The sequence below is a fragment of the Rhinatrema bivittatum genome, chromosome 18 (genome assembly GCF_901001135.1).
Source record: "Rhinatrema bivittatum chromosome 18, aRhiBiv1.1, whole genome shotgun sequence".
Taxonomy (NCBI): Eukaryota; Metazoa; Chordata; class Amphibia; order Gymnophiona; family Rhinatrematidae; genus Rhinatrema; species Rhinatrema bivittatum.
In genome coordinates, this window is record NC_042632.1 from 55,072,389 (window position 1) to 55,097,157 (window position 24,769).

General features: G+C 42.6%; 2 protein-coding genes across 3 annotated transcripts in view; one reads left to right on the forward strand and one right to left on the reverse strand.

The window, feature by feature from the left end:
• ERGIC1 (endoplasmic reticulum-golgi intermediate compartment 1) overlaps positions 1 to 13,488 on the reverse strand; it is a 67,528-nt gene extending 54,040 nt beyond the window's left edge. The window contains exon 1 of the mRNA XM_029583328.1: positions 13,342 to 13,488. Coding sequence (XP_029439188.1) covers positions 13,342 to 13,361 — 20 coding nt within the window. The 5' untranslated portion in view covers positions 13,362 to 13,488. The remainder of the gene's footprint in view (positions 1 to 13,341) is intronic.
• Positions 80 to 21,405, forward strand: LOC115079619. Of its 2 annotated transcripts, XM_029583325.1 has the most exons (4): positions 13,470 to 13,663; positions 16,818 to 16,889; positions 18,335 to 18,509; positions 19,346 to 21,405. In XM_029583325.1, exon 4 carries the CDS (start codon positions 20,032 to 20,034, stop codon positions 21,082 to 21,084), a length of 1,053 nt encoding a protein of 350 aa, XP_029439185.1. In that variant the 5' UTR covers positions 13,470 to 13,663; positions 16,818 to 16,889; positions 18,335 to 18,509; positions 19,346 to 20,031; the 3' UTR covers positions 21,085 to 21,405. The 2 variants fall into 2 exon arrangements, with proteins under 2 accessions (XP_029439186.1, XP_029439185.1); XM_029583326.1 differs by lacking the exon at positions 13,470 to 13,663 and adding an exon at positions 80 to 1,155 and having other exon boundaries at positions 18,335 to 21,405.
• The last annotated feature ends 3,364 nt before the right edge of the window (positions 21,406 to 24,769 follow it).

The window sequence follows — 24,769 nt, forward strand, 5'->3', positions numbered from 1 at the left end:
CACAGGCCTTCCCCAGCACCAGAGGCAGCAGCCGGGAGATTCATTCCTGGGATGCAATCCTCTCCACCTCCTACTCCAGGCTGCTCTTGCCAAGCTTCAGAGGGAGGGACAGCCTGACAGGCACAGGCAGCAAGAAGAGAAGAGGAAAGAGCTGAATACCCAAAGCAGAGCCAGGGGACCCCCACCCCCAGCCAGCCGGGTTTTCTGGATATCTACAGTGCATCTGCACGAGATGGAGGCCCTGCTCCCCGGGAGCAGGCTGCACAGGATCTTGCTGGGAGGGGGCTCAGCTTGCAATTCTCTCGTGCAGGTTTCATTTTATTTTTAGGATACGGAGAGGGCAAGTCAAAGAAAAAAAAAAAGAAAACCAAGGCATCTAGATTTGGAAAAAAAAAACGGTGCTTTTCTTTGGAAGCATGGATTTAATTTGTGTGGGGCTGACTAGCACCTGCCGGTCTCAGCCATCTCTCATCTTATGCTGCTGCTGCTGCAGGGAAACAGGACGGTAATGACTGCAGCCACTACGAGGATGGACACTGTTGCAACGTTTTTTGGACCCAGCAGTTTTCTCCTGCTGCTCATGGCTTCCTCCTCCAATCAGAACCAGGGCTAGTCGGGGGTATTGTACCCCCTATCTGATACTTACTTTAGTTCTGGACAGGAGGAGGTTGAGCATCAGGGTTGCTTCTCAGTCTCTTCACTTGGGGGTCACCCTTGCTTGATAACTGGGACTCTCCCCAGGGCTCAGCCTTCTGCTTGTGCAATGTCAGACTAAACAGAACGTGAAAGACGACCGACATCGGTGCACAGCACTTACTTCACCCCTTTAGAACAGTAGGGTAAGGCCAAAACGTGACCCAACGTGGAGCTCCCTGGGGCCTCAGCAGGAAAGGATTCGGGGGAAAGTGCCTCCTGTTCCCAGAGGTATCCAAAGGCTTCGTGTCGTCAAAGCAAACGCTCAAAGAGAAAGGAAGGTTCCTGCAGCGCCGTGAAACGTCAACATTCCCAGGTCTGTGCGGGAGTCGCTCCCCAGCCTTGCCTTATATTCTGCAGGCCTGTGTGCCCAGCTAATAGGCCGTGCCATCCCTAAGTTTGGATGTGTGATTCAGTCTGGCACACCGGCACGCTGCACACTGAATCACCACCACTTTGCAGGTAAAAAGGGGGATTTTTTAAATAAAAAGCATCCCACATCCCTATTTTTAATAATCTGTCATTTCACGACCAAGGAGCTGTATTATGAATTCATAAAATTGCTGACTAACACTGTATTACCAAAAAAAACCCCACACACACACACACACCAGTTTTCATTCCCAACACTTGTGAGTTTATGAAGAGCTTTCATGGACTGACATGAGGGGGCCTACAGTAATGGAAAAACAAGTAATCTTTGCATCAAACACCTCCAGGGGAGAAGGAAAAATATTTCCTCACTGTAACCTACAAAAGGACGGACAAGAAAAACTAACAAGGAAGTAAAAACGCACCAAGTTAATTCCAGTAAATTAAATTAAACCAAACCAATCTGAGCTAGGCTGTCTGCTCATGACAGCAGACAAGAAAAAGGGAGGAGAAAAGCCTGGTTAGAGGTAAGCACCAGGCGATGCAGAATAGGCTGCTAAGATTGGTGTTTGGCTGTCCTAGAAGGAGCAGCGGAAAACCTCTTAGTAAAATGACACAGGTTACCCATTAGAGAAAGGATTACCGTATGTTTAAGATCCTCACCCTGACGTACAAGGCTATTCAACGTAAGGGCGCAAGTTCTTTATTTATTTTATTTAAAATCATTTCTATACCATCGCAATGGTTTACATGTAGGCACATAAATTACGATGAATGCGTGAATGCGTACTATAGTACATTCTAACAGGTGCCAAAAAGGTTTGTTTACATCATATCATAAAAAGGCTCTCAATTGTTTAGTGATGTGGGACCTGACCATGTGTACCTGCAAGGTACTATTCACAGGTAAAAACCACATTCTCTGTGTTTTGCTATTACATTAGTTGTGAAATAAACTTATTAAAATATTATAATGCACATTTTGAGAATAGTGCTCTGTGCTGGTGGCTCCTCTGTCTATTCCTGTACATTTTCTATTCTCCGGTCTCTTTATAAAAGGCTTGTTTAAAAAGCCATGTTTTTAAACTTTTCTTAAATGTTTTGAGATCTCTTTGTAATCTGATCTCTAGGGGCATTGTGTTCCACTGTGTGGGGCCTGCTAGTGATAAGACCCTTTCTCTCACTTGGGTTAGACTCGCTGTCTTTACTGAGGGAATGGTTACGAGTGCTTTGTTTGCTGATCGAAGGTTCCTGTGTGGGATGTGTACCCGAAGTGCTGTGTTTAGCCAGTCTGATTTTTCATCATGTATTAGTTTCTGTATGGTACATAGGGCGTTGTATTTTATTCTGTGTTCAATAGGTAGCCCATTTAATTCTGCCAGGGTTTCAGTTATATGGTCTCTTCTTCTTTTTCCAGTTAGTATTCTAGCTGCTGTGTTTTGAAGTATTTGAAGTGGCCTTAATGTTGTATTCGGGAGTCCTAGTAAAAGGGCATTACAGTAGTCAGTGCTGGAGAAAACTAGTGCCTGAAGTTCTGTTCTAAAATCTGCAGGTGTTAGTAGTGGTTTTAGTTTTCTGAGGATCATGACTTTCGCATAGCCTTCTTTTACTTTTAGTGATATGTGCTGTTTTAGATTGATTTCTGGGTCCATTATTATTCCAAGGTTCGGTACTTTTTCAGCTAGTTCAAATTTTCTGGTTGTCTTTGAGTATTATTGGTGTTTAGATGATTTCGATATTTTTTCGTTCTAAGTGTAGAAATTATATTTTTTCAATGTTAATCAAGTTCCATTCGGTTTAGCATTTGTTTTATAATGTATAGTACATGTTAGCTAGGTTTAATGTTTTCTCTATTGTGTCATCGATTGGTAGAATTAGTTGAATATCGTCTGCATAAATGTAATGTAAGATTCCCAGTCCTGCTAGTAGATGGCATAAGGGCAGCATGTGTATGTTAAAGAGGATTGCGGACAAGGCTGATCCCTGTGGTACTCCTGTTTTGAGATTGAATTTTTCTGATAATACGTTGTTGATCTGAACTTGAAAGAACTTAATTTCCCCCACTGTACTGGCCCAAGGAAATCTACAGCCAAGTCACTGAGTTATCGCCATTGGTAGAGCTTCATCTGCGAGAGCAATTTGCCCAAGGCTCAGGAGATTTCCTGCACTCCAGAAGCCAGAGACAAAGGCTGTCCTAAACAGGGGGTAATGCACAAAGGCACAGACAGAACAGGATTTACCACTGTTCGGAGCAGCACAGGGGTAAGAACAGGATATACTGGAAATAAATTAACAAAACATCTACATTGTATTTAGAGAGGTGAACAAGAAAGGTGGGAGAGGCTGACAGCTACAATCAAAGGGGCATTTTTCTTAAGAAAGCATGCTGAAAGAAAGAAAGAAAGATTAATCTTTAAATGTCTTCTCAGATCACTGGTTGAGCTAAGCATTTGCCGAGAAGGCCAAGGTTCACAGCTTAGGGCAAGACCAGTGCCAAATGATCCAATTCCGGCCGACCCTCCGTGCAAAGTAACAACGTTTAACTTCCCTGTGCACGGAGGTTCAAGATTAGCCACTTCTGCCCACCTAACATGACCCAGCAAGACTAGAAAAGGCACCGAAAAGCACAGCACACACAGAGACGCAGGCACACACAGAGACGCAGGCACACGCGTCTTTGCTTGTATAACAGGGGATTTCAATTTCACACCCAGTGCTGAGTGGGGGCAGACAGGCAAAAAATAAAGCGAGAAGGCTGAAAGGATGGCAGGGTAACAGGGTCAGTGAGTCCAGCAGTATCTTGCGCCAGGGCTGCCTCTGCAGAAGAACGCAATGAGCCAGATCACCGGACGGCACCACCGGGCAAAGCAGCAGCAGAACCACAAGCCGGCATGGAGATGGCACACGTCCAAAAGCAAAGGCATGCTCGATGGGCACCCTGGCACCAAAATGGGCACTACTGGCGGCAAGCAAGCAAGAGCTCTCAGGGAGGCCTGGGAGAAAAAGAGAACAATTTGGTTTTGTTTAGAAACACGTTGTGGCATTTTATTTATAAGGTAAAGCCCAAAGCGAGCCTGTCCCGATCAGAGCTGCTCCTTAAGTCTTTGGGGACTGCAAACGCCCTTTTCTGCTGCACCGCTACACGAGGTGGGGAGACCCAGAGTACGGATGGGCCTGGGACCCAGTACCCGTTGCAGATTAGTTCATCAGCCCAAGCCAAGGATCTCAGACTCTTGGAAAGGGTCAATTTCATGAACTCTTAATGTACTACAGACAAAATAGGACAGGGTAGGTTTTGGGTTTTATTTTTAATTTTGCCTAGCTCACTGTCACCTCTGGAGAGTCTCTGAGCTCCAAGCACCTGACAGTACAGAGGTTACTGGAGGCCAATGTAAGTGGGTCTTCATTTTCAGCTGTGAGTCAACTTGGCCACAAATGTTACCTCAGGCACCTGTGCCATGGGCCTTATGTAGTCCTCATACATTCAGCCCGGTTGTTACAATTTTAGTCCTTGCTCCAATGGCGCTAGGCCAACTAAACAGGATCCTACACATTCCCCTCCCTATTTACTTCCTTGTTCTGATGTGTATAATGTGTAATCAGGTGGCTGAAAATTAAATATTAAATAAGTTCCCATCTGATTCTCAACCTAAGGCTTCCTAGTAACTCTTGGACCTTGCCAACTGCATAGGATTTTGTAAGCCCACATAACCTGGGGAACAATCCTGCTGCTACAGCCCAGCCATTATGGTACAACGGAGCTTCGGGTTCTTTATTATTTATGTAAAGGTTTTTCTATACTGCTATTTACAGTGGCACACAAAGCCACTCACAAATTTCTTTTCCAGCCACCTTTTAGGGAGTAAAGCACCTTCACATGAACACACCTGGATTACTAATCACATTTATATCTTTTCAATAAAAATGCCAAGTGATAAAGTCAGAAGATTGCACGCCAAAATGTTAAACTAGCCCATTTTATCCACTTTTAATCAAATAACGCAAAGCAATTAGGAAAAAAAAAAAATCACAAAACAACCTCCCACCCTCTATTTGGTTGCAAAAGAATAAATAGCCAAATAAGTGACACTGCAGAGAAAACCCCCAGACAATGAATCACATTCAAAATACTCAGCATTGGGCAAATTTGCAAAGAGCATTATAACCAGAACCGCCCAAATTAAAGCAGTAACTTAGCAGGAAGAGCCGTGGGAACGGTCCTTGCAGTGTGCTCAAGAGAACCGAAGGGCTATATCTATGGCTGCTCGTGTGATGTCCCCGTCATCCACCAAGAAGTTTTCCCTTCCAGTTACAAGTGCATGGGGAGATTTCACTGTAAGCAGTGCCACTACTAACCTGTTTCCCAACCTGGTCTCGTTCCTAGGTTCTCTGATATTATTTCTTATGCTTTACACGCTCATTTTCTGATGGCCACACTCCCTTCTTTTAAACGTCTCATGAGTCCATGGTTCTGGGTTGCCCGTCACTATCACTGTGATGCCCGCAGGGGGCTCAGATGAAGATTCACATGGCAGCGGTCATGCTTCATCTATATCAGCAGGACACACACGATTCTGATTAAAGCACCACAATGCACTACAGTTCTGAGACACCTTGCTAATCATAAAAAAGAAACAAATAGAATATATAAATCATCAGATACTTAAACGGGAAAAGTGCAAACATGGAAGCCTAATCTCGCCTCAGGAACACAGTATGTGGTTTGTTTCTTTTAAACAACTTCTTGTACACCGCTCTCTAGTAATATCATCCAAAGCGGTGAATAACCTCACCGAGAAGTCTTATGTAAAGCCTGCACAGGATCATTCAATAAATAGGCAATGCCCAAAACCATCAAGGAGTCATGGCTACTATCCATCAGAGCCAAGAATGCACAGAGAGCCACAGCGGGACAAACATAACCACCAGGAACAGATTTAAAATATACAATTTCATTGCAGAATTATTAAAAAAAACAACAAACCCAAGACATGCTGTTGGAACGCCAGAATAAAAATACAAAAAGTGTTAGCCCCCTTCCCAAATGTGGGGCAGGAGAGCGAGGCCATGGGTCTGTTTTCAAAATGTCTCCGGCTAGCTCCCGAGGCCGGCGCTCTTCCAACCGAAGGACGCCACGGGATCCGGCGGCGGTCGGAGCAGCTGGGGATTACTTCTGTCCCATCTGGACTTCTATGGCCTTACAGATGGGACAAGATGGGGAGGGAGGGGGGGGGGGGGGATTGGCAGAAGGGGCGAATCCAGTCCCTTCCTTTGGCTTGTTGCTTTGCTCCAATTAACAAAAACAAACCAAAGTGAACAAATGAAACAAACAAAAAAACAAAAAACACTAAACAAAAATCTTTTCTGTGCAGATGCCTAGAATTCATTACAAACCGTCAGAAACTTTCAACCTTCCTACACCAGGGCAGAGAACACCTTAAGGCATCAGGAAAGATCCAGGCCTTTAATTCCTGTCCAATCACCACACGGCCTTTATTCTGAGCATAGGAGGATTAGCGCCTTCATGGATTTAGTCCAATGAAACAGAAATAAAAGAATCTGCTAATGTTTCTGTACCGCATCCTGCTCCACAGCACAGAGGCTGCCACTGAATGAAGGGCAAGGCAACTGCACTTAACACAAAGAGGGTGATGGGGACCCTTAAGAAAAAAGGTACTTTAGAACATTAACACATGCCATACCGGGTCAGACCAAGGGTCCATCAAGCCCAGCATCCTCTGTCCAACAGAGGCCAAACCAGGCCACAAGTACCCAAACATTAAACAGATCTCAAGCTAATATTCCTTATTAATTAATAGCAAGTTAGGGATTTTTCCTCTTGGAATGTATCCAAACCTTTTTTAAACCCAGTACAGTAACTGCTGTAACCACATCCTCTGGCAATGAGTTCCAGAGCTTGACTATGCACTGAGTGAAAAATAATTTTCTCTGATTAGTTTTAAATGAGCTACTTGCCATCTTCATGGAGTGTCCCCTGGTCCTTCTATTATCTGAGAGAGTAAATAACCAATTTAAATTAACCTGTTCATGTCCTTTCATGATTTTGTAGACCTCTATCATATGCCCCCTCAGCCGTCTCTTCTCCAAGCTGAACAGCCCTAACCTCTTCGGCCTTTCCTCATAGGGGAGCTGTTCCATCCCCTTTATCATTTTAGTCGCCCTTCTCTGCACTTTCTCCAGTGCAACTATATCCTTTTTTAGATGCGACAAACAGAATTGTACACAGTATTCAAGGTGCGGTCTCACCATGGAGCGATACAGAGGCATTATGACATTTTCTGTTTTATTCACCATTCCCTGCCTAATAATTCCCAACATTCTATTTACTTTTTTGACTGCCACAGCACACTGAACAGACGATTTCAATGTGTGATCCACTATGACACCTAGATCTCTTTCCTGAGTTGTAGCCTCTAACATGGAACCTAACCGTGTAACCACAGCAAGGGTTATTTTTCCCTATATGCATCACCTTACACTTGTCCACGTTAATTTCATCTGCCATTGGGACGCCCAATCTTTCAGTCTTGCAAGGTCCTCCTACAATTTATCACAATAAGAACATAAGAACATGCCATACTGGGTCAGACCAAGGGTCCATCAAGCCCAGCATCCTGTTTCCAACAGTGGCCAATCCAGGCCACAAGAACCTGGCAAGTACCCAAAAACTAAGTCTATTCCATGTTACCGTTGCTAGTAATAGTAATCCTCTTGAGATTTAACAACTCTGCATAATTTTGTTTCATCCACAAATTTGATCACCTCACTCATCGTACCTCTTTACAGATCATTTACAAATATATTAAAAGCAAAGCACCAGTTTCAAGTACAGACCCCTGAGCACTCCACTGTTTACCCTTTTCCACCGTGAACAGACCATTTAATCCTACTCTGTTTCCTGTCTTTGAACCAGTTTGCAATCCACAAAAGGACATCGCCTCCTATCCCATGACTTTTTAGAAGCCTTTCATGAGGAAACTTTGTTGAATGCCTTCTGAAATCCAAATACAACACATCTACCGGTTCATCTTTGTCCACATGTTTATTAACTCCTTCAAAACTTAGATTGTAAAGCCCTCTGGGGATAGAAAAATACCTACAGTACCTGAATGTAAACCGGTTGTTGTGATATCTCGATTGAGATTGAATGTCAGTATATAAATAAATAAATAAATAAATAAATAAATAAAGTAGGAGATTTGTGAGGCAAGACTTCCCTTGGGTAAATCCATGCTTGCTGTGTCCTATTAAGCCATGTCTATCTAAATGTTTTGTGATTTTATTCTTTATAACAGTTTCATGATTTTTCCCGGCACTGAAGTCAGGCTCACCCGGATCACCCTGAAAAGCCCTTTTTAAATATCAGGGTTACCATGGCCAGTTTCCAGTCTTCAGGTACAATGGATGATTTTAATGATAAGTTACAAATTAATTATAATAGGTCTAAATTTCATTTTTGAGTTCCTTCAGAACCCTGGGGTGTACACCATCTGGTCCAGGTGATTTGCTACTCTTCAGTTTGTCGATCTGGCCTTCCACATCTTCCAGGTTCACCGTGATTTGGTTCAGTCCATCTGAATCTTCACCCTTGAAAGCTGTCTCCGGAATGGGTATCTCTCCAACATCCTCTTCAGTAAACACCGAAGCAAAGAAATAATTTAATCTTTCCGTGATTGCCTTATCTTCCCTAAGTGCCCCTTTAACCCCTCGATCATCTAACGGTCCAACTGACTCCCTTCACAGGCTTTCTGCTTCGGATATATTTTTTACTTTGAGTTTTTGCTTCTACGGCCAACTTCTTTTCAAATTCTCTCTTAGCCTGTCTTATCAATGTCTTACATTTAACTTGCCAATGTTTATGCTTTTTGCTTGTTTTCTTCACATGGATCCTTCTTCCAATTTTTGAATCAAGATCTTTTGGCTAAAATAGCTTCTTTCACCTCACTTTTTAAACATGCCAGCAATCATTTGGCCTTTCTTAATGTGCTTCTAGGATAGTATTTTTTAACCATGTCTATGCCTGTAGCACACTCTACCTTTGTAGCTGCACCTTTCAGTTTTTGTTTAACTATTTTTCTCATTTTGTCAAAGTTTCTCTTTTGAAAGTTTAGCACGAGAGCCATGGATTTACTGTCCACTTCCAGTCATTAATTCAAATTTGATCATATTAGGATCACTATTGCCAAGCAGCTCCACCAACGTTCTCTCTCTCACTAAATCCCGCACTCGACAGAATCAGATCTAAAATTGCCCCCTCTCTCGTCGGTTCTTGAACCAATTGCTCCATAAAACTGTCATTTATTCCATCCAGGAATTTTCTCTCTAGCATATCCCGATGATACATTTACCCAGGCAATATTGGATTAATTAAAATCTCCCATTATTACTTGGCTACTATATCCCGGAAGGTCTCATCTATATCCCTCTCTGTCTGCCACTCTGGCCTCCAGAGATCGGACTTGTTCTCCGAGAGCCAGGAGCTCTTTGCACCTGATGCACACACCCACCCACACCCACAATCTCTCACCGGCGGGTAAAGAATCATACACGGGACACTCTCTATGCAAAAGACTGGGAGGCCCCTCTCTTGCTGCTGGACTGCTGCTTTCATCTTAATTTTGTTCACTTCCTAGTTAAGTTTAGGTTGCTGTTGGCTAGGAATGCATACAATTAGGGTCCTTTAAATTTATTAGTGTATTTACAATTTATCTGGTAGTCATCTACAAAGGGGTGATTCAACTCTTGATAAGGCCTGGGGCAATCCTGTGTTCAAGTTAAAAGGCTGATTACATTTTTAATTTTTTTTTTTTTTTAATGTGAAAGTGTCACATACCTATAAATCAAAAGATGAGCAAGATCATAAAGATTGTTAAACTAAAATTGTTTGTCAACATTCCTGCTTTAAAAACAAGACTTTCTGGTTCTAAGATGAAAAATAATCTTGGAGAATGTGATTGAACTACATAGTTGCCTGTGGCTGCATCTGTTTCACATCTTATCTCCTCCACTACTCACGTGCAAAATACCAACAAGCAGTTCTCCTTTCATTTATACTGCAGGGATTTTTTTTTTTAATTAACTGAAAGCATAGGCTGGAACTTCACAAAATATTGTCAGACCCTGTGAAGCTCACTCCTGCCCTGCAGCACCTGCTGCTATTCCAATACACACACACAGCTCTGCCCACGCACCTCACTCCTGCCTTGCCACACCCCCTGCCATTCCAGTACTGAGACCCTCACACACAGCTCTGCCAATGCACCTCACTCCCGCCCTGCAGCACCTCCTGCTATTCCAGTACTGAGACCCTCACACACAGCTCTGCCAATGCACCTCACTCCTGCCCTGCAGCACCCTCTGCTACTCCAGGAACCACAGATTTTGAATCAGTTCAGTGGAGACTACTTCTGAAATCCTATCAGGAAGGCATATTATTTGCTTTAGAGACTCTACCATCACACTTTCACTGCCACGTAGGAAGGCTGTTAAACATGCCAAGTGGCATGCAAGTTCTTTGCAAACAATCAAGTCGCACAATAGAGTGCCTTAACACATGCACTACCAGATTAATACATTTAAACAGGAAATAAAAATATTCTCAATATAAGGCATCCTATGTAAAATTGTATGATCGCTGGTGAAAATTCACAGAAAAACATCCACTGGTATCTCCATCACCTTTCCACACAAAGTCCTGTACCAGGCTTCCTATCAACAAAATCCATATTTACAGAAGAAATCAATTACAATGGGAACCTGCCTACAGACTGACAGGCAGGTACTGACATGTAGCTATACTGTACAACACAGACCATCTCACTGGCCAGCCCTCTGCAGCATTATTTGACGCAAAAACAAAAACATTGGACTGGCATCCATGGCAGGTTATAATCCACTAGTGACTTTATAGACTGAAGGAGCGCTATGAAGGACAAACACTGCCTGTTTTTGTCAAATCCTATTTCTGATGCCAGGTATCAGTCTCCAGGTTATAGTACACGACTTCACTTTTAGACAAGTTCCAATCCCACTTCTCCCACCCAGTAACTATGTAGCAAAAGTAAGCCACCTTATCTTCCTATGCTTAGCATGCAACTACAGAGTATTGTGAGGTCAGTTTCTCTTGTGCATTACTGTGTATACCAAAAAGTACTATAATGATTAATATAATTAAATTGGGATTACATGGAAAAGATTTCACATTAACAATAGAAAACACTATAACTTTTTAGTACCGCTTTATGTTCTTGCTGAAAGACTTAAGAGATATTGCATTAACAGAGAATTAGTCTTGCCTGCCCCTCTAATAAAGAGCCAGAGGGTCAAAAGTTATAAATAAGGACAATTGGTCATTGGATAATACCTCTCTCATTAAACTTAAGTCAATCTCCACTTCTCAGGCACATTCAAGTCTCTGATCTTTACAGTTCCTGGAAAAGAGGGAATTTATATCTTGTTCCTCCTCTCCCCTGAAAGGTTGCTGGCTCCCCCACGGAAACAGAACTTATAGTCTAAGAATTAGTAAACTGTTGCCCTCGAATCTCGAAGCATGGTAACCAATAGGTTACACTTTAACACACAGTTTGCGTATCACAATCTCCATGAAACAGCAAACCCAGAACTGTATTACAGTCATTTAAAATGCTCCTGTTACAGCAAACTTGCTTCCTAGAACCCACTTTTTGGACAATAAGACCTACAAGCAGCATGCAAATGTGAAGGGGTTTTCAGTCCTCCTTAGAGGAACCAAAAGTGATTTTGTAACACTCTGTTACCATGCCAGATATTACCAGGTTTCAGCACTGTCGCTAGCAATACAAGCATATTCAGTTAGACACCAATTCTCTTTTCTCGAGTTCAGTGTCAAGTCAGTGAGAATCATACCAGGGAGATTTCCAAGCTAACAGTTTTGAAAAAGTGACGGACTGAAGTGCAGATACTGGGTGGTGATACACAGCTGCTCATTCAGCCACAATGTGCTGCTGTTCTGTTGAAACATGTGTCTTTGACAAGGCAGTTCTTGGTGGTGTGTATGTGTGCGTATACTTTGTGCTACATAACATTTTAGTTTTTGTGGGGCATCAGAACAGGATGCAACAGGAAAGTTACTGAAAAACTACTATGCTGCTTCCAATGTAGCTTATTTCTCCATGATAGTATAGTATGCAGGTGTGGCCAAAGGCAGAGCCAAATATGGACAAGAAGAAACACTACAGTTTAAAATCATTTTTAGCAGGTCAGCATTCAGACCCCAGGAGCGGTGAAGTCATGGCCACTGCTAAAGGAGGATGCCTAGCTGCCAGATTCCGGGCTCATGGTTGCAGTGTGTTCTGGAAGGAGGCCTAGTCCATGGCTCCTGGCCCAAGACCACTACTGCAATGACCAGACTAGGTATATGGGGTGGATGATATAAGATATACAAATGATTTAAAATATATTTACTACACAAAGAACAGCATGAGCCATGCTAGGTGAAACACACTTATGGCAAGGACACTTCTTGGAGTAACTAATAAATCATACATCTCAGAAATCGACACTCCTTCTACAAACTGCCTTTTTCAGTGACGGGCTGAGAATTTAGAAAGAACATAGAATAGTATACGAGCCTATAGTGTGAGAGATGCGATCTAGTGCAGTGGTTCTCAACCCACTCCTCAGAATATCCCCAGGAAACATGAGACATTTGTATAGATTGCCTTCATTTACAGAAATATGATCTCATGCACATTCGTTACCGATAACCTGCAAACCAGAAAGGTCCTCAAGGGCCAGAATGAGAGGTACAGAGACAGGGATCAGGGGCACTACAGTTCAACCCCCCTCCTGCCAGTATCTTAATATACCCATCCTCCCCCCGCCCTGGGTTCTCCCATCTCCCCTCAGAGGCTGCATGCAGTGGACTTGTGCAATCGGCCACGTTTGAAGTGATGTTGCTGCAGCACAAGACACACCACACACGCCTCTCACACATACTCAGCCTGCAAGGTCCTGCAGAGCTGAGCTGCAGGTCTAAAGCTGGAATGAAGTCACATCAGAACAGCACAGATGTGGCCAGGTGGGATCCTACCCCAAAAGGGCACCACAGAGACGTGGGTCACCCCAGCCAAGCCCCTTGGCCGTTTGCGCTCTGGCACGGAAAGTTTTAAGCAGGAGCGCAAGTTAGCGACAAGAAAAGGAAAGGAATGTTTTCTGCAGCAGCCACGGGTGCAAGGCTGGAGAAGCGCAGGTGACGGGGCCGGGGCCCCCACTCACCTCCTCAGGTCGAAGGGCATGATGACGAAGGGGGGGAGGGGCGGGGGTAATCCCAGCGGCCACAGCCTGCGCTCCCCACGCTCCGCTGCGCCTGCCTCTCTTCAAGCCTGCCGGCTAGACCCAGCGGAAGCGACGTCACCTTAGGACGCTTTGCAAGAGGGGATTGGACGCCGAGCCGGAAGTCCGGGCTCTGGTTTCCGGGACCGATTTAAAGGGACCGCGGGAAAGCCACGTTGGGGTTTCGGATGAGGGATCGCGGTTGTTGCGAACGTTTCCACTGTCAGACAGGGAAGCTTAATTTACAAAGTTTAAAATACCGCAGGTTTGTCAAATAAGTGAGAGCCCCTCTGTCAGAAGGAGGAAGGACAGGGTTTGGGCAAATCTGTTCGTTTCTCCCGTGTGAGGACGTTAAGTGGGATTTCAGCTTTACCCCTCTCTTTGTAGCATGAACCGGAGATTCCGCATCTGGCACAGTAAATGGATGGGTTTCTTGTCATTAGAATTATGCTTCTTTCTTACGGAATTATCAGTAACTAATAATTCCTAGCAGGTCGGGCCTTACAGAGCCACATTATAAACCGGGCTTTTCTTTCAATTACTTCCCTTAGTCGTACAGAAAACAAAAGATGCACGTTTAAGTGGGGGGTGGGGGGGCGGAATTCGAATAAGGAAAGAATTTTTTAAAATTATAATCATGTCTAGTTTTATTATTTCATACCATCTTTTTCTAGTGTGAAAGAAATTTAACAAAAAATGTTATAAAAAGTTTGATCTTAAATTAACGTACTGGGCATTTATTGATTCCTACAATATCCGTACTGATGTCGTACTAATGCCTCTTGTGATCAGCAGGACTTGCGAGTCCAATATTGGCAGAAGTGATTTTCTTTAAAAACAAACAAAAAAGTACCAAATCGGAGCCAGCTAGGACCCCCACCTTCCACTAGCTGCAATAGGGAAAAGGAAGCAAGTTCAAAACGCTGGAGAAGGTACAGAGAAGGGCTACCAAAATGATAAGGGGAATGGAACAACTCCCCTATGAGGAAAGACTAAAGAGGTTAGGACTTTTCAGCTTGGAGAAGAGACGACTGAGGGGGGATATGATAGAGGTGTTTAAAATCATGAGAGGTCTAGAACGGGGAGATGTGAATCGGTTATTTACTCTTTCGGATAGTAGAAAGACTAGGGGACACTCCATGAAGTTAGCATGGGGCACATTTAAAACTAATCGGAGAAAGTTCTTTTTCACTCAACGCACAATTAAACTCTGGAATTTGTTGCCAGAGGATGTGGTTAGTGCAGTTAGTGTAGCTGTGTTTAAAAAAGGATTGGATAAGTTCTTGGAGGAGAAGTCCATTACCTGCTATTAAGTTCACTTAGAGAATAGCCACTGCCATTAGCAATGGTAACAAGGAATAGACTTAGTGTTTGGGTACTTGCCAGGTTCTTATGGCCTGGATTGGCCACTGTTGGAAACAGGATGCTGGGCTTGATGGACACTTGGTCTGACCCAGTATGGCATATTCTTATGTTCTTATGTGGTGCCCTGCTGTATGCATTTCTTCCCTGGACTCTGATAGGCAAGCTGGTTCAGAAGATTGCAAGTCAAACCAACTCTGTCTTTTGAGTGGCTTAGGATTGGACTCAAAGGCCATAATACACTGATCTCCAAAGACATCTGGTAGGCAGTCTCTTCAAGCTACCATCTCAGATGGATCTGTTATATCAGGGGCCCATTCTGCACGAGGATCTAGGTTGATTCTGTCTTACGGATTGGCCATTGAAGGGGCTCAGTTGTTGAAGTGGGGTTTTTCGCCTGCGGTAATTTTTACTCTTCTTCAGGCCCAGAAATGTTCTACTTCTGTACCCATGTTAGAGTTTGAGGGTCTTTGAGGTCTGGTGTTCTTAGTAAGTACTCAACCACTCAAGGTGGATATTCCTTTGATTTAGGAATTTTACAAGATGGTTTGCGTAAGGATTTGGCCCTTACCACCTTGAAGATTCAAGTTGCAGCCCTGGAGTGTTAGAGGGAGAGTCAATGGAGGGCCTTTGTCTTCCCATCCGGATGCTTCCTGTTTCTTGCAGGGAGTTAAGCATTTTCACCCTTCCAGTGCCTTTGTGGGACCTTAACTTGGTCCTTGAGTTTTTGGCAGGTCCGGCTTTTTGACCGCTGCATGCTCTTTCCTTGTGGCTGCTTACCTTGAAGACAGTTTTTCTGGTAGTAATCTATTCGGCACATTAGGTCTGTGAGCTACAAGCTGTTTCCCCATGAGCCTTTTCTCTGTATGATGCCATATGCGGATCATCTTCAGATTGTGCTCTCCTTTTTGCCCAAAGTGGTTTTGGAGTTTCGTTTGAATCACTCCATTTCGCTGCCTGCCTTGGACAGGGACAGAGATGAAGATGAGTACCACCTTTTGCATTCCTTGGAAGTCAAGCATCATTTAAGAACATAAGAACATAAGAAATTGCCATGCTGGGTCAGACCAAGGGTCCATCAAGCCCAGCATCCTGTCTCCAACAGAGGCCAAACCAGGCCACAAGAACCTGGCAATTACCCAAACACCTAGAAGATCCCATGCTACTGATGCAATTAATAGCAGTGACTATTCCCTAAGTAAACTTGATTAATAGCAGTTAATGGACTTCTCTTCCAAGAACTTATCCAAACCTTTTTTGAACCCAGCTACACTAACTGCACTAACCACATCCTCTGGCAACAAATTCCAGAGATTTATTGTGCGTTGAGTGAAAAAGAATTTTCTCCGATTAGTCTTAAATGTGCTACTTGCTAACTTCATGGAATGCCCCCTAGTCCTTCTATTATTCGAAAGTGTAAATAACCGAGTCACATCTACTCGTTCAAGACCTCTCATGATCTTAAAGACCTCTATGATATCCCCCCTCAGCCGTCTCTTCTCCAAGCTGAACAGCCCTAACCTCTTCAGCCTTTCCTCATAGGGGAGCTGTTCCATCCCCTTTATCATTTTGGTTGCCCTTCTCTGTACCTTCTCCATTGCAACTATATCTTTTTTGAGATACGGCGACCAGAATTGTACACAGTATTCAAGGTGTGGTCTCACCATGGAGCGATATAGAGGCATTATGACATTTTCCGTTTTATTAACCATTCCCTTCCTAATAATTCCTAACATTTTATTTGCTTTTTTGACTGCTGCAGCACACTGAGCTGACGATTTCAATGTATTATCTACTATGACGCCTAGATCTCTTTCTTGGGTGGTAGCTCCTAATATGGAACCTAACATCGTGTAACTACAGCTAGGGTTATTTTTCCCTATATGCAACACCTTGCACTTGTCCACATTAAATTTCATCTGCCATTTGGATGCCCAATCTTCCAGTCTTGCAAGGTCCTCCTGTAATGTATCACAGTCTGCTTGTGATTTAACTACACTGAATAATTTTGTATCATCTGCAAATTTGATAACGTCACTCATCGTATTCCTTTCCAGATCATTTACTGCATTTGGAGATGACTAAGTCTGTTCAGAAGTCTGATCGCCTGTTTCTGCTCCATGGTGGAGGTAAGCAGGCAGCACCAACAGTGCGGGCAGAGATTGCCCGCTGAGTTAAGGAAGTCATTACAGGAGCCTATGTGGCTGTTGAGGTTGCTTTGTGGTATTGTGGGTGGAACTTCATTTGTTGTTGCCTGCTGAAATTTGCCAAGCAGAGACATGGTCATCTTTGCACACCTTTTCCAAGCATTACCGCTTGGATGTTAGGGCTAGAGCGGATGCCGCATTTGTGCAGGCGATATTGACTGGACCGCTGGCAGCCTGACGCCCTTTCCGAGATTAGCTTTGGTACATCCCACTCATTGGGATTGACATGCCCGAATGCTGAGGAAGGAGAAATTACTACAATTCTGATAGTTTCCTTTCCTCTAGTAAGGGTTGCCTGTTGCTAATAATGTTCAAGTATAATCAGTTTTGTCCACTGTTTGCATTTCCAGAGAATACTGGTGGGCTGATGTCGGGATGGGGCTATATAGCCATGATGACAGCTTTTGCTCTGTCTCCATCTGCTGGCAGAGGTGCATAACCCACTTATTGGGAATGACCTGCCTTTACTAAAGGAAAGGAAATTATCAGATAAGTAGTAAATTATCCGTCATTTGGGAATACTAACTGCCAGGAAATGCTCTACCATTTACAAAAGCTTTTTCCTTACTCCAGTCCTCATCAGGGACACAATGTGCAGTTCAAGCACATATTTCCTGCTTTCTGTCTCTCAGATTCCATTGGAGTAGAGTCTTAAGTCCTATAACGCTGCCTCCAGTACAACTCACTGTGCTAATAAGGAGCTTCCTTTTGATTTTTAAGGATATTGTATAAATAATGCTAAAAGTCTTTAGGGAATGTATCAGCTGATTCTTTGAGAATGTGATACTCTCATCCTGCTAATGACTGCAGATCTTAAATCTTCCTGTCACAGTTAAGCACTTCTTATCCATATCACTCAAGAGAGGAGGAGGAGGAGGAAAGGGTTAAAATAGACACAGGAAGCAGCTGCTCAACACACACTAAGCTTCCTTAGATCCTGTTCTTTTGCCTTGGATGCTGGCTACTGGAAAGAGCAGTAGTGATTGCTATTGATGAGACAGATAAACAGCAGGGTATGTGCTATAGGTCAGTAGAGTGTTCGTTATACAGCAGTTATGGGTATATTATGATGACTGTACCACTAGGATAAATACATGGTGGTGTTGGAAGTGTAACCTATGGTTAGATGTGCAACAAAGTGAGATGCTTCAGCTGCTGAACTGAATGCCAAGACCCCAAATTATCTGTAAGTCCTTGCATAAACAACTCTGATGAAACTTACGTTTAGAAATAAATGCACAGGCTTGTGTGTGGCGACAGAAGTTCTGTGCTACCAGGAAGTCACAAGTCCCCACACTGTGCCTGCTCAATCCTCTACATGCTTAGCCAATCGTATGCTACCACACCTCATTCATTTTGTTTTTTAGGTGTGAAAATACAGAAGAAACATCCAGCCAACCTTTCAGCTACATGGCCAAGGGATTTTGGCAGCAGCTGCCATGTAATTATCTCATAGAAACGAGACTGGAAAAACAGACCTGGATTCAGAGGCTTAAGTGCTTCACTGATAAACCAGGTCTGGGGATGTCACAAAACCCTGAGGTATCAATACTTGTCATATAACCAGAAAATATGTCAAGTGTTGCTGCTCTTTTGTAAAGCCAAGTGCTTTGTGTCTTTTTGGTTGTCTGCCATGGCTGCTAGAGCTTGCCTGACTGCAGTAGCGGTGTGATCAGATCACTGCCTGGCTGAAATTTTCCATGTGGCTTTTACTTATCTGTATATTTATTGCTTTCACTGGTGATCTGTCAGGTGTGTTCAGCCCGTTGTAGGCCCAGCTGGGGTCTAGTGCTCTCCAGTATGAACTGCCAGCTGTAGCGGTGCACTGTAAGCGGGAGCCGTTTAGCATGTGCTCATTATTATTCATCAGCTTATGCCAATAATCCTTATAGCTCCTTTATGAGTCAGGAAGGATTTTAGCTCTGGCACTCAGCCTTCTGGATCCTTATCTTGGTAAATAATTACAGATCTGGCTCCGGAGTCCTTTGCAGGGTTTTATTTTTCACATAATAGTTTTTATAACCATTTGCTCTCCAGCGACTGAAGACACGTATCATGTCAAGCTGGATGGCAGTAATCTAAAGTTCCCCCACATGCTGCCTGTCCCAGCACCATCCTGCAGACCGTATTTCAGGGGCTGATCAAGGAGGTAGTGGCCAGGTCCAGTCAGTACCAAAAAGATAATAAACCCAATCAGTTCACAAGTAATTAATGAAAAATAGAAAAAATGTGGCTCGCTTGAACAAAATAAAGTGCACCTTGCTCTCCATCCACAATTCCTTACAGTGTGGTGAGCACTGAGATTTTAAAGTTTTTATTTGCAACAATAAAATAAGAAAAACTATAGAAATAAAAATAAAAATTCATTTTTACCAAAGGAATCATGATTATAATTATGACTACTCCACTGTGCGGTATTTTGGGTGAAGAAACAGGAGTGAGCAACAAGGAATCAAATCTACTCTTTGGGATCTGCACTATCGGAGACAGGATGCTGGGCTCGATGGACGTCTGGTCCGACCCTGGGACCAACAACGTGAAAAAAATCTGGGTGTTACAGGGCCAATTAGGCCCCTGAAGAATTGAACCCCTGACTGACCTATATAAATTGTGAATATGCACATTCAGGATTTGTTAAGCCTTTTGGCTTCTCTTTTCTGTTAAACTTTGTCTTATATGAAAAACTAAACTACTGAATTTTGTGTGCTAGTGATGAGTCTCCGGGGCCCTCAGGAAACCTATAGGCCACCTTCCGCTGACATTTGTGAGCCAACATCTGGCAGGGCCCCTCTGCCCTAGGGCTGGAATACATGGGGAAAGGAAAGGTACCCAGCCTGATTTATGGCTGCATACTGGCAGGAAAAGTCAAAGAATATAAAGCATCTCACAAGACCAACGCCTCAGTATTGGTGGTAACCAAAGACGTTCGATAACATGCCATACTCCAGTGCACTGAGTCCTAAGAGTTATGGACTGCTCTACAGCTCCGATTCATGGGATGACCTCAGGGACGTGAACAGATTTGGTTTTATATTCTAAATACGCTGAGCTTTCTCAACAACGGATGCCGTTAGAGGAGGTGAGCTCATCTGAGGTGCGTTTTTCGGAGGAGATCGTGGTCCCTGCGACGGAGGGTGGTGCAATGGCGTCCACCCCGCTGGGAGGAGGGCAATCCCCCGAGAGCCTGAGAATGGACAGAGGAGGGGGATCTATCCTGGAGATACCACCCGAGATATCCAGAGGTATGGATGAAATTAATATTGTTATCCAATCGGCACCCTTTCCAGTTTTAAAACCTTTGGAAAGGCCTCAAAATATTACCCTAGAATCTTTGTGGCTTGCAATATCAACATTACAAACCTCCTTAATGACAATTTCGGAAGGATTTAAGATAACTCAAGACTCAATATTTAATGTGAAAAAGATTATGGTTGGCCAAACTGAGAGAATAACTTATATTGAAGGGAAAATAAAGAAAGTAGAGGAAGTCCAAAACTCTATAATTAAAGGAGAAGTAATTATGAACAGAAGAATGGAGACGTTTGAGAACGAACTGAGAAATACAAATATCAGAATTATAAACTTCCCGAAGTGCAAACTGATTTCTGCTAAAGAGCAATTTAAAAGTTACCTGAAAGACATAATGAAAATGTCAAATGAAGATATGCCTGTTATAAATAAAGCTTATTTTGTGTCAGTACTTAAAACAAATACAGAAAATCAGATGGAAACGGAAGAAGTAAGGTTAAATATTACGGAGTTTTTGGAGACCTCACAACAATATCAAGTTGAAGGAAGAGGTACCCTGCTGGTCAAATTTATGTCTTCAATGGACAGAGATATAGTAATGAAAAAATTTCTCCAACACAGGACAGAGTTATATTTAGATCAAAAAATGTGGATGTACCCAGATGTTTCGAAAGAAACTCAGAGGAAAAGGAAGAAATTCCTGTCTTTGTTGCCCCAAGCAAGATCACATGGGGCTCAAATAATATTGAGATTTCCCTGTAAATGTGTGATGAGAGTGGAAGGTCAGAGATATGTTTTTTATGACCCTGACCAATTGGGAAATTTTATACAAACACACCACTGGACCTTGGACACAGGACAGAATTAATTCAGCTATAGAATATAGTGCAGCCTAACTTTCAGTAGTTTTTGAAAATATTGTTTGGTTAATATTGCTCTAAACTTAAAAAATGGATCTTCTCTTACTAGTATAAAAGTGAAAAACAGCAATATATATATTATTTCCATTTGTTTAGTTAATATCCCTTTTGGATTAGCATTTTACTGAAAGTAGAACTGTAAAAGAAGGAAAATGTTTAATTTACATTATATGTTCAAGATTACTGTATTACTTGACATTTATGTGAAATGTTTGAATAATTTGAAAATTCAATAAAAACAAAATTTAAAAAAAAAAAAAAAAAAAAAACAAAAAAAAAACTTTGTCTTATATGAAAAACTAAACTACTGAATTTTGTGTGCTAGTGATGAGTCTCCGGGGCCCTCAGGAAACCTATAGGCCACCTTCCGCTGACATTTGTGAGCCAACATCTGGCAGGGCCCCTCTGCCCTAGGGCTGGAATACATGGGGAAAGGAAAGGTACCCAGCCTGATTTATGGCTGCATACTGGCAGGAAAAGTCAAAGAATATAAAGCATCTCACAAGACCAACGCCTCAGTATTGGTGGTAACCAAAGACGTTCGATAACATGCCATACTCCAGTGCACTGAGTCCTAAGAGTTATGGACTGCTCTACAGCTCCGATTCATGGGATGACCTCAGGGACGTGAACAGATTTGGTTTTATATTCTAAATAAATATATATATTTTTTCTCTGGTTTTGATTTACTTGTTCTATTCATACACTTTCTTGTATCTTATCTTCTATTACATTTATACTTTATTCTTATGTGTACTGCAAGTTTTATTAGTCCTAGATTATTATATATACTCAATTTACTGGGATAATAAATGTGAAAATCAGTTAAGTACAGTGTGAAGATAGTTTCTGGTTGTCTGTGGGGATCAAGAAAGAGCCAGCTAGGGATCTCACCCACCCCCTGGCCATTATACCCAGCATGGTGATTCTTACGTTCTTAATCACTGCCAGATTTGTCTGTTCAGATTGGTAACTAAGATGCCAGTTGACACAATGGTTCTAGTCACCTGGATACTTGTCCACTAAAACCATCAATTCCTTGCATATCAGACACCAAGTAGATTGTAATAATGTTTGGTCATTGCTGACCTGGCACAGACTTCTGATCCAGCAGTCTAAAGGTGAAAGTTTTAGTATCCTTGTAGTGTGCTCTGTGCCCAGAATGCCTGTATCTGCTTATAATGGGTTCAAAAGTTAAACTAAAGCACACATTTATTTATTCATTCATTCATTCTTGATATCCCACAATTCATGCATATCAAAGTAGGTGACAATACATTTTGAATACCACAAAATAAAGTCAGCAACCCATTGTCACTTCCAACATCTTCTACCCCGCTTCATCTTAATATAAACTTCAAAACAAACAGAATCCCAGCCACTAACTCCACTCATAACCAACCAGAAGCAAAGGCACAAGGAAACAGCCAAGCTTTTGCCATGTTGTAAACTTTAGTTAATTAGTCTCTTCATGAATTCAAGCAGGAGCTCATTCCACATTCCCAGAGCATAACAGCTAAATGTCACTAAAAGCCAAATTCATTGAGGGCATAGACTAAGAGGATCTGAAAGTCCAAGAGGACTTATGCCCGTTTAAGATAGTCTGTAAATGTTGCATCCCCAATCAATGCAAACAATTATATACTATTGTCAAAATATTACATTTCAGCATGTACGTAAATGTTCAGCCAGGCCCAGAGTACCTAAGATAGCCAGCTAGGTTGCCACTGAACATTTCCTATAAATCTAGCTAGATAAAACTAAACCAGCTAGATTTAGGATTGCTATTTGACTATTTAGGATTAGGCAGCTAACTATAGCTGACTAATGCTGAAAATCAGTGCTATCCAGTTAAGTCCTCCCCTACCCAGGGACATCTCTGGGGCCACTCACTTTTTGTATGGCTAAATCTAACCACCTAGTGCAGTGATGGCCAACTTCAGTCCTCAAGAGCCACAAACAGGCCTGGTTTTCAGGTTATCCACAATGAATATGCAGGAGATAAATTTGCATGCACTACCTCCAATATAAACAAATCAATCTCCTGCATATTCACTGTGGATATCTTGCAAACCAGGTCTGTTCGTGGCTCTTGAGCACTAGAGTTGGTCATCCCTGAGCTAGTGAATCTAGGCAGCTAGATTTAGGTTCTCAGTAGATTGAAATTTTAACTCCATGGGATCTAATTATGTAGCTACTTAACTCCATAATTAGGAAAATAGAACCCATTAAGAATTGGCCCCAGTGGATTTTGACTTTTAAAGAGGTATTTCAGCTTCAATCACTGAAAAAGTCGGGGAAGTTAAAATATTCTCTGAGGCTAAAATGGAGTATTAATCACTCTCAGAGAAATGAACCTGAATGAAAAGATGTTTTCTCCAAGCCAGCCCCTTGGCTCAGTGACAGGTGATGTGCATGGCCATGTAGGGAAGATGGGTTAGGTTTCTGATCCTCTGCCACCTGGGGCTGAGGAAGTACTCGCAGCCCCTATGGGGAGGGAAGTCCCCGCCATCGCGTAGTGATCAGACTCGGTGTCCACATTACTGGGTTACAAATGGAGCCCTGCCGCATGACTCTTCGCTGAGAACCAGGCAGGAGCAGGCGTGCTCTTTTTAAAAGAGTGGAGACTGCTGTATTTTAGCACAATGTACTCGGGACAGCCTTTCAGCATCATCCACATTTTAAGATGCCAACTTTGAGCCAGTTGTGAAGTAGGAGCCACTATTTCAGGTCACTTGACACGTGGCATGTCTGCAGCACAATACCGCTTAGCTTATGTTGTCCTGGTTGCAGCCAATTATTGATATGGGGATTTTCCTAGCATAGTTGTTGAAAGAAGGTGGTAGATTTCCTTCAGCAAGGTGTAAATATTTATTAGAGCATGGCTTTTCTTTAGTGCCTACCTTATCGTAAGGTGTGTCTGTTGTGGAATGCTAGAATCTCTCAAGGCTTGTGTTGCCTGTGTGGTGTGTGCTGGAAATATTTCCCAAGGGTGCATATACCTGGGTGTTTTCTGTTGTTTACGTGTAGTAGTCAAGGTATGCATTCATTGTGTGCTATAAGGAAGCACAGCAGAAAAATAGAACTAGAAAAAAAATATATAATCTTTTATAAGTCACAACATTTAAAGGGGACTCCTGAGAGGACCCCAATATAACTCTGGCTGATCATCCTGCTCATCTGTGCCTGACACCTCTGCTCTTCAAGACGTGTGCCACACCACCCATTCACATGCGTTCTAATGATGGAAGAAAACTGATGGCTTTATTTATTTATTTCAACCATTTTATATGAGCTCAGGGCAAATAATAAAAGGCAACCACATTAAATACATTAAAATAAATTTACCTAATATAACAAAACAAATATAAATGAAAACAGGAAACAAACACCTCATTAAATGTACAGTCAAAAACCAGGCTTTACAATGTTTTCTGAAAGATAAATAGTTGAACATTAGTCTAAAGTTTGACATTTTTTCTCAATACAAGACTGTGTTCAGAATCCAGGTTTCTAAAAACTTGACTCAAAAAATGTTTGTTTGTTTTTGGTTTTTTTACAGGAAGTTTATTCTTCTCAGTTTGGCCAGGGTCAAAATAGTTTTGTCTCCCTAGTGGTGACCGATGGCAGGAT

Coding starts and splice junctions, on each gene's coding strand:
- LOC115079619 (XM_029583326.1), top strand. CDS start 20,032: ATGCCGTTAGAGGAGGTGAGCTCATCTGAGGTGCGTTTTTCGGAGGAG.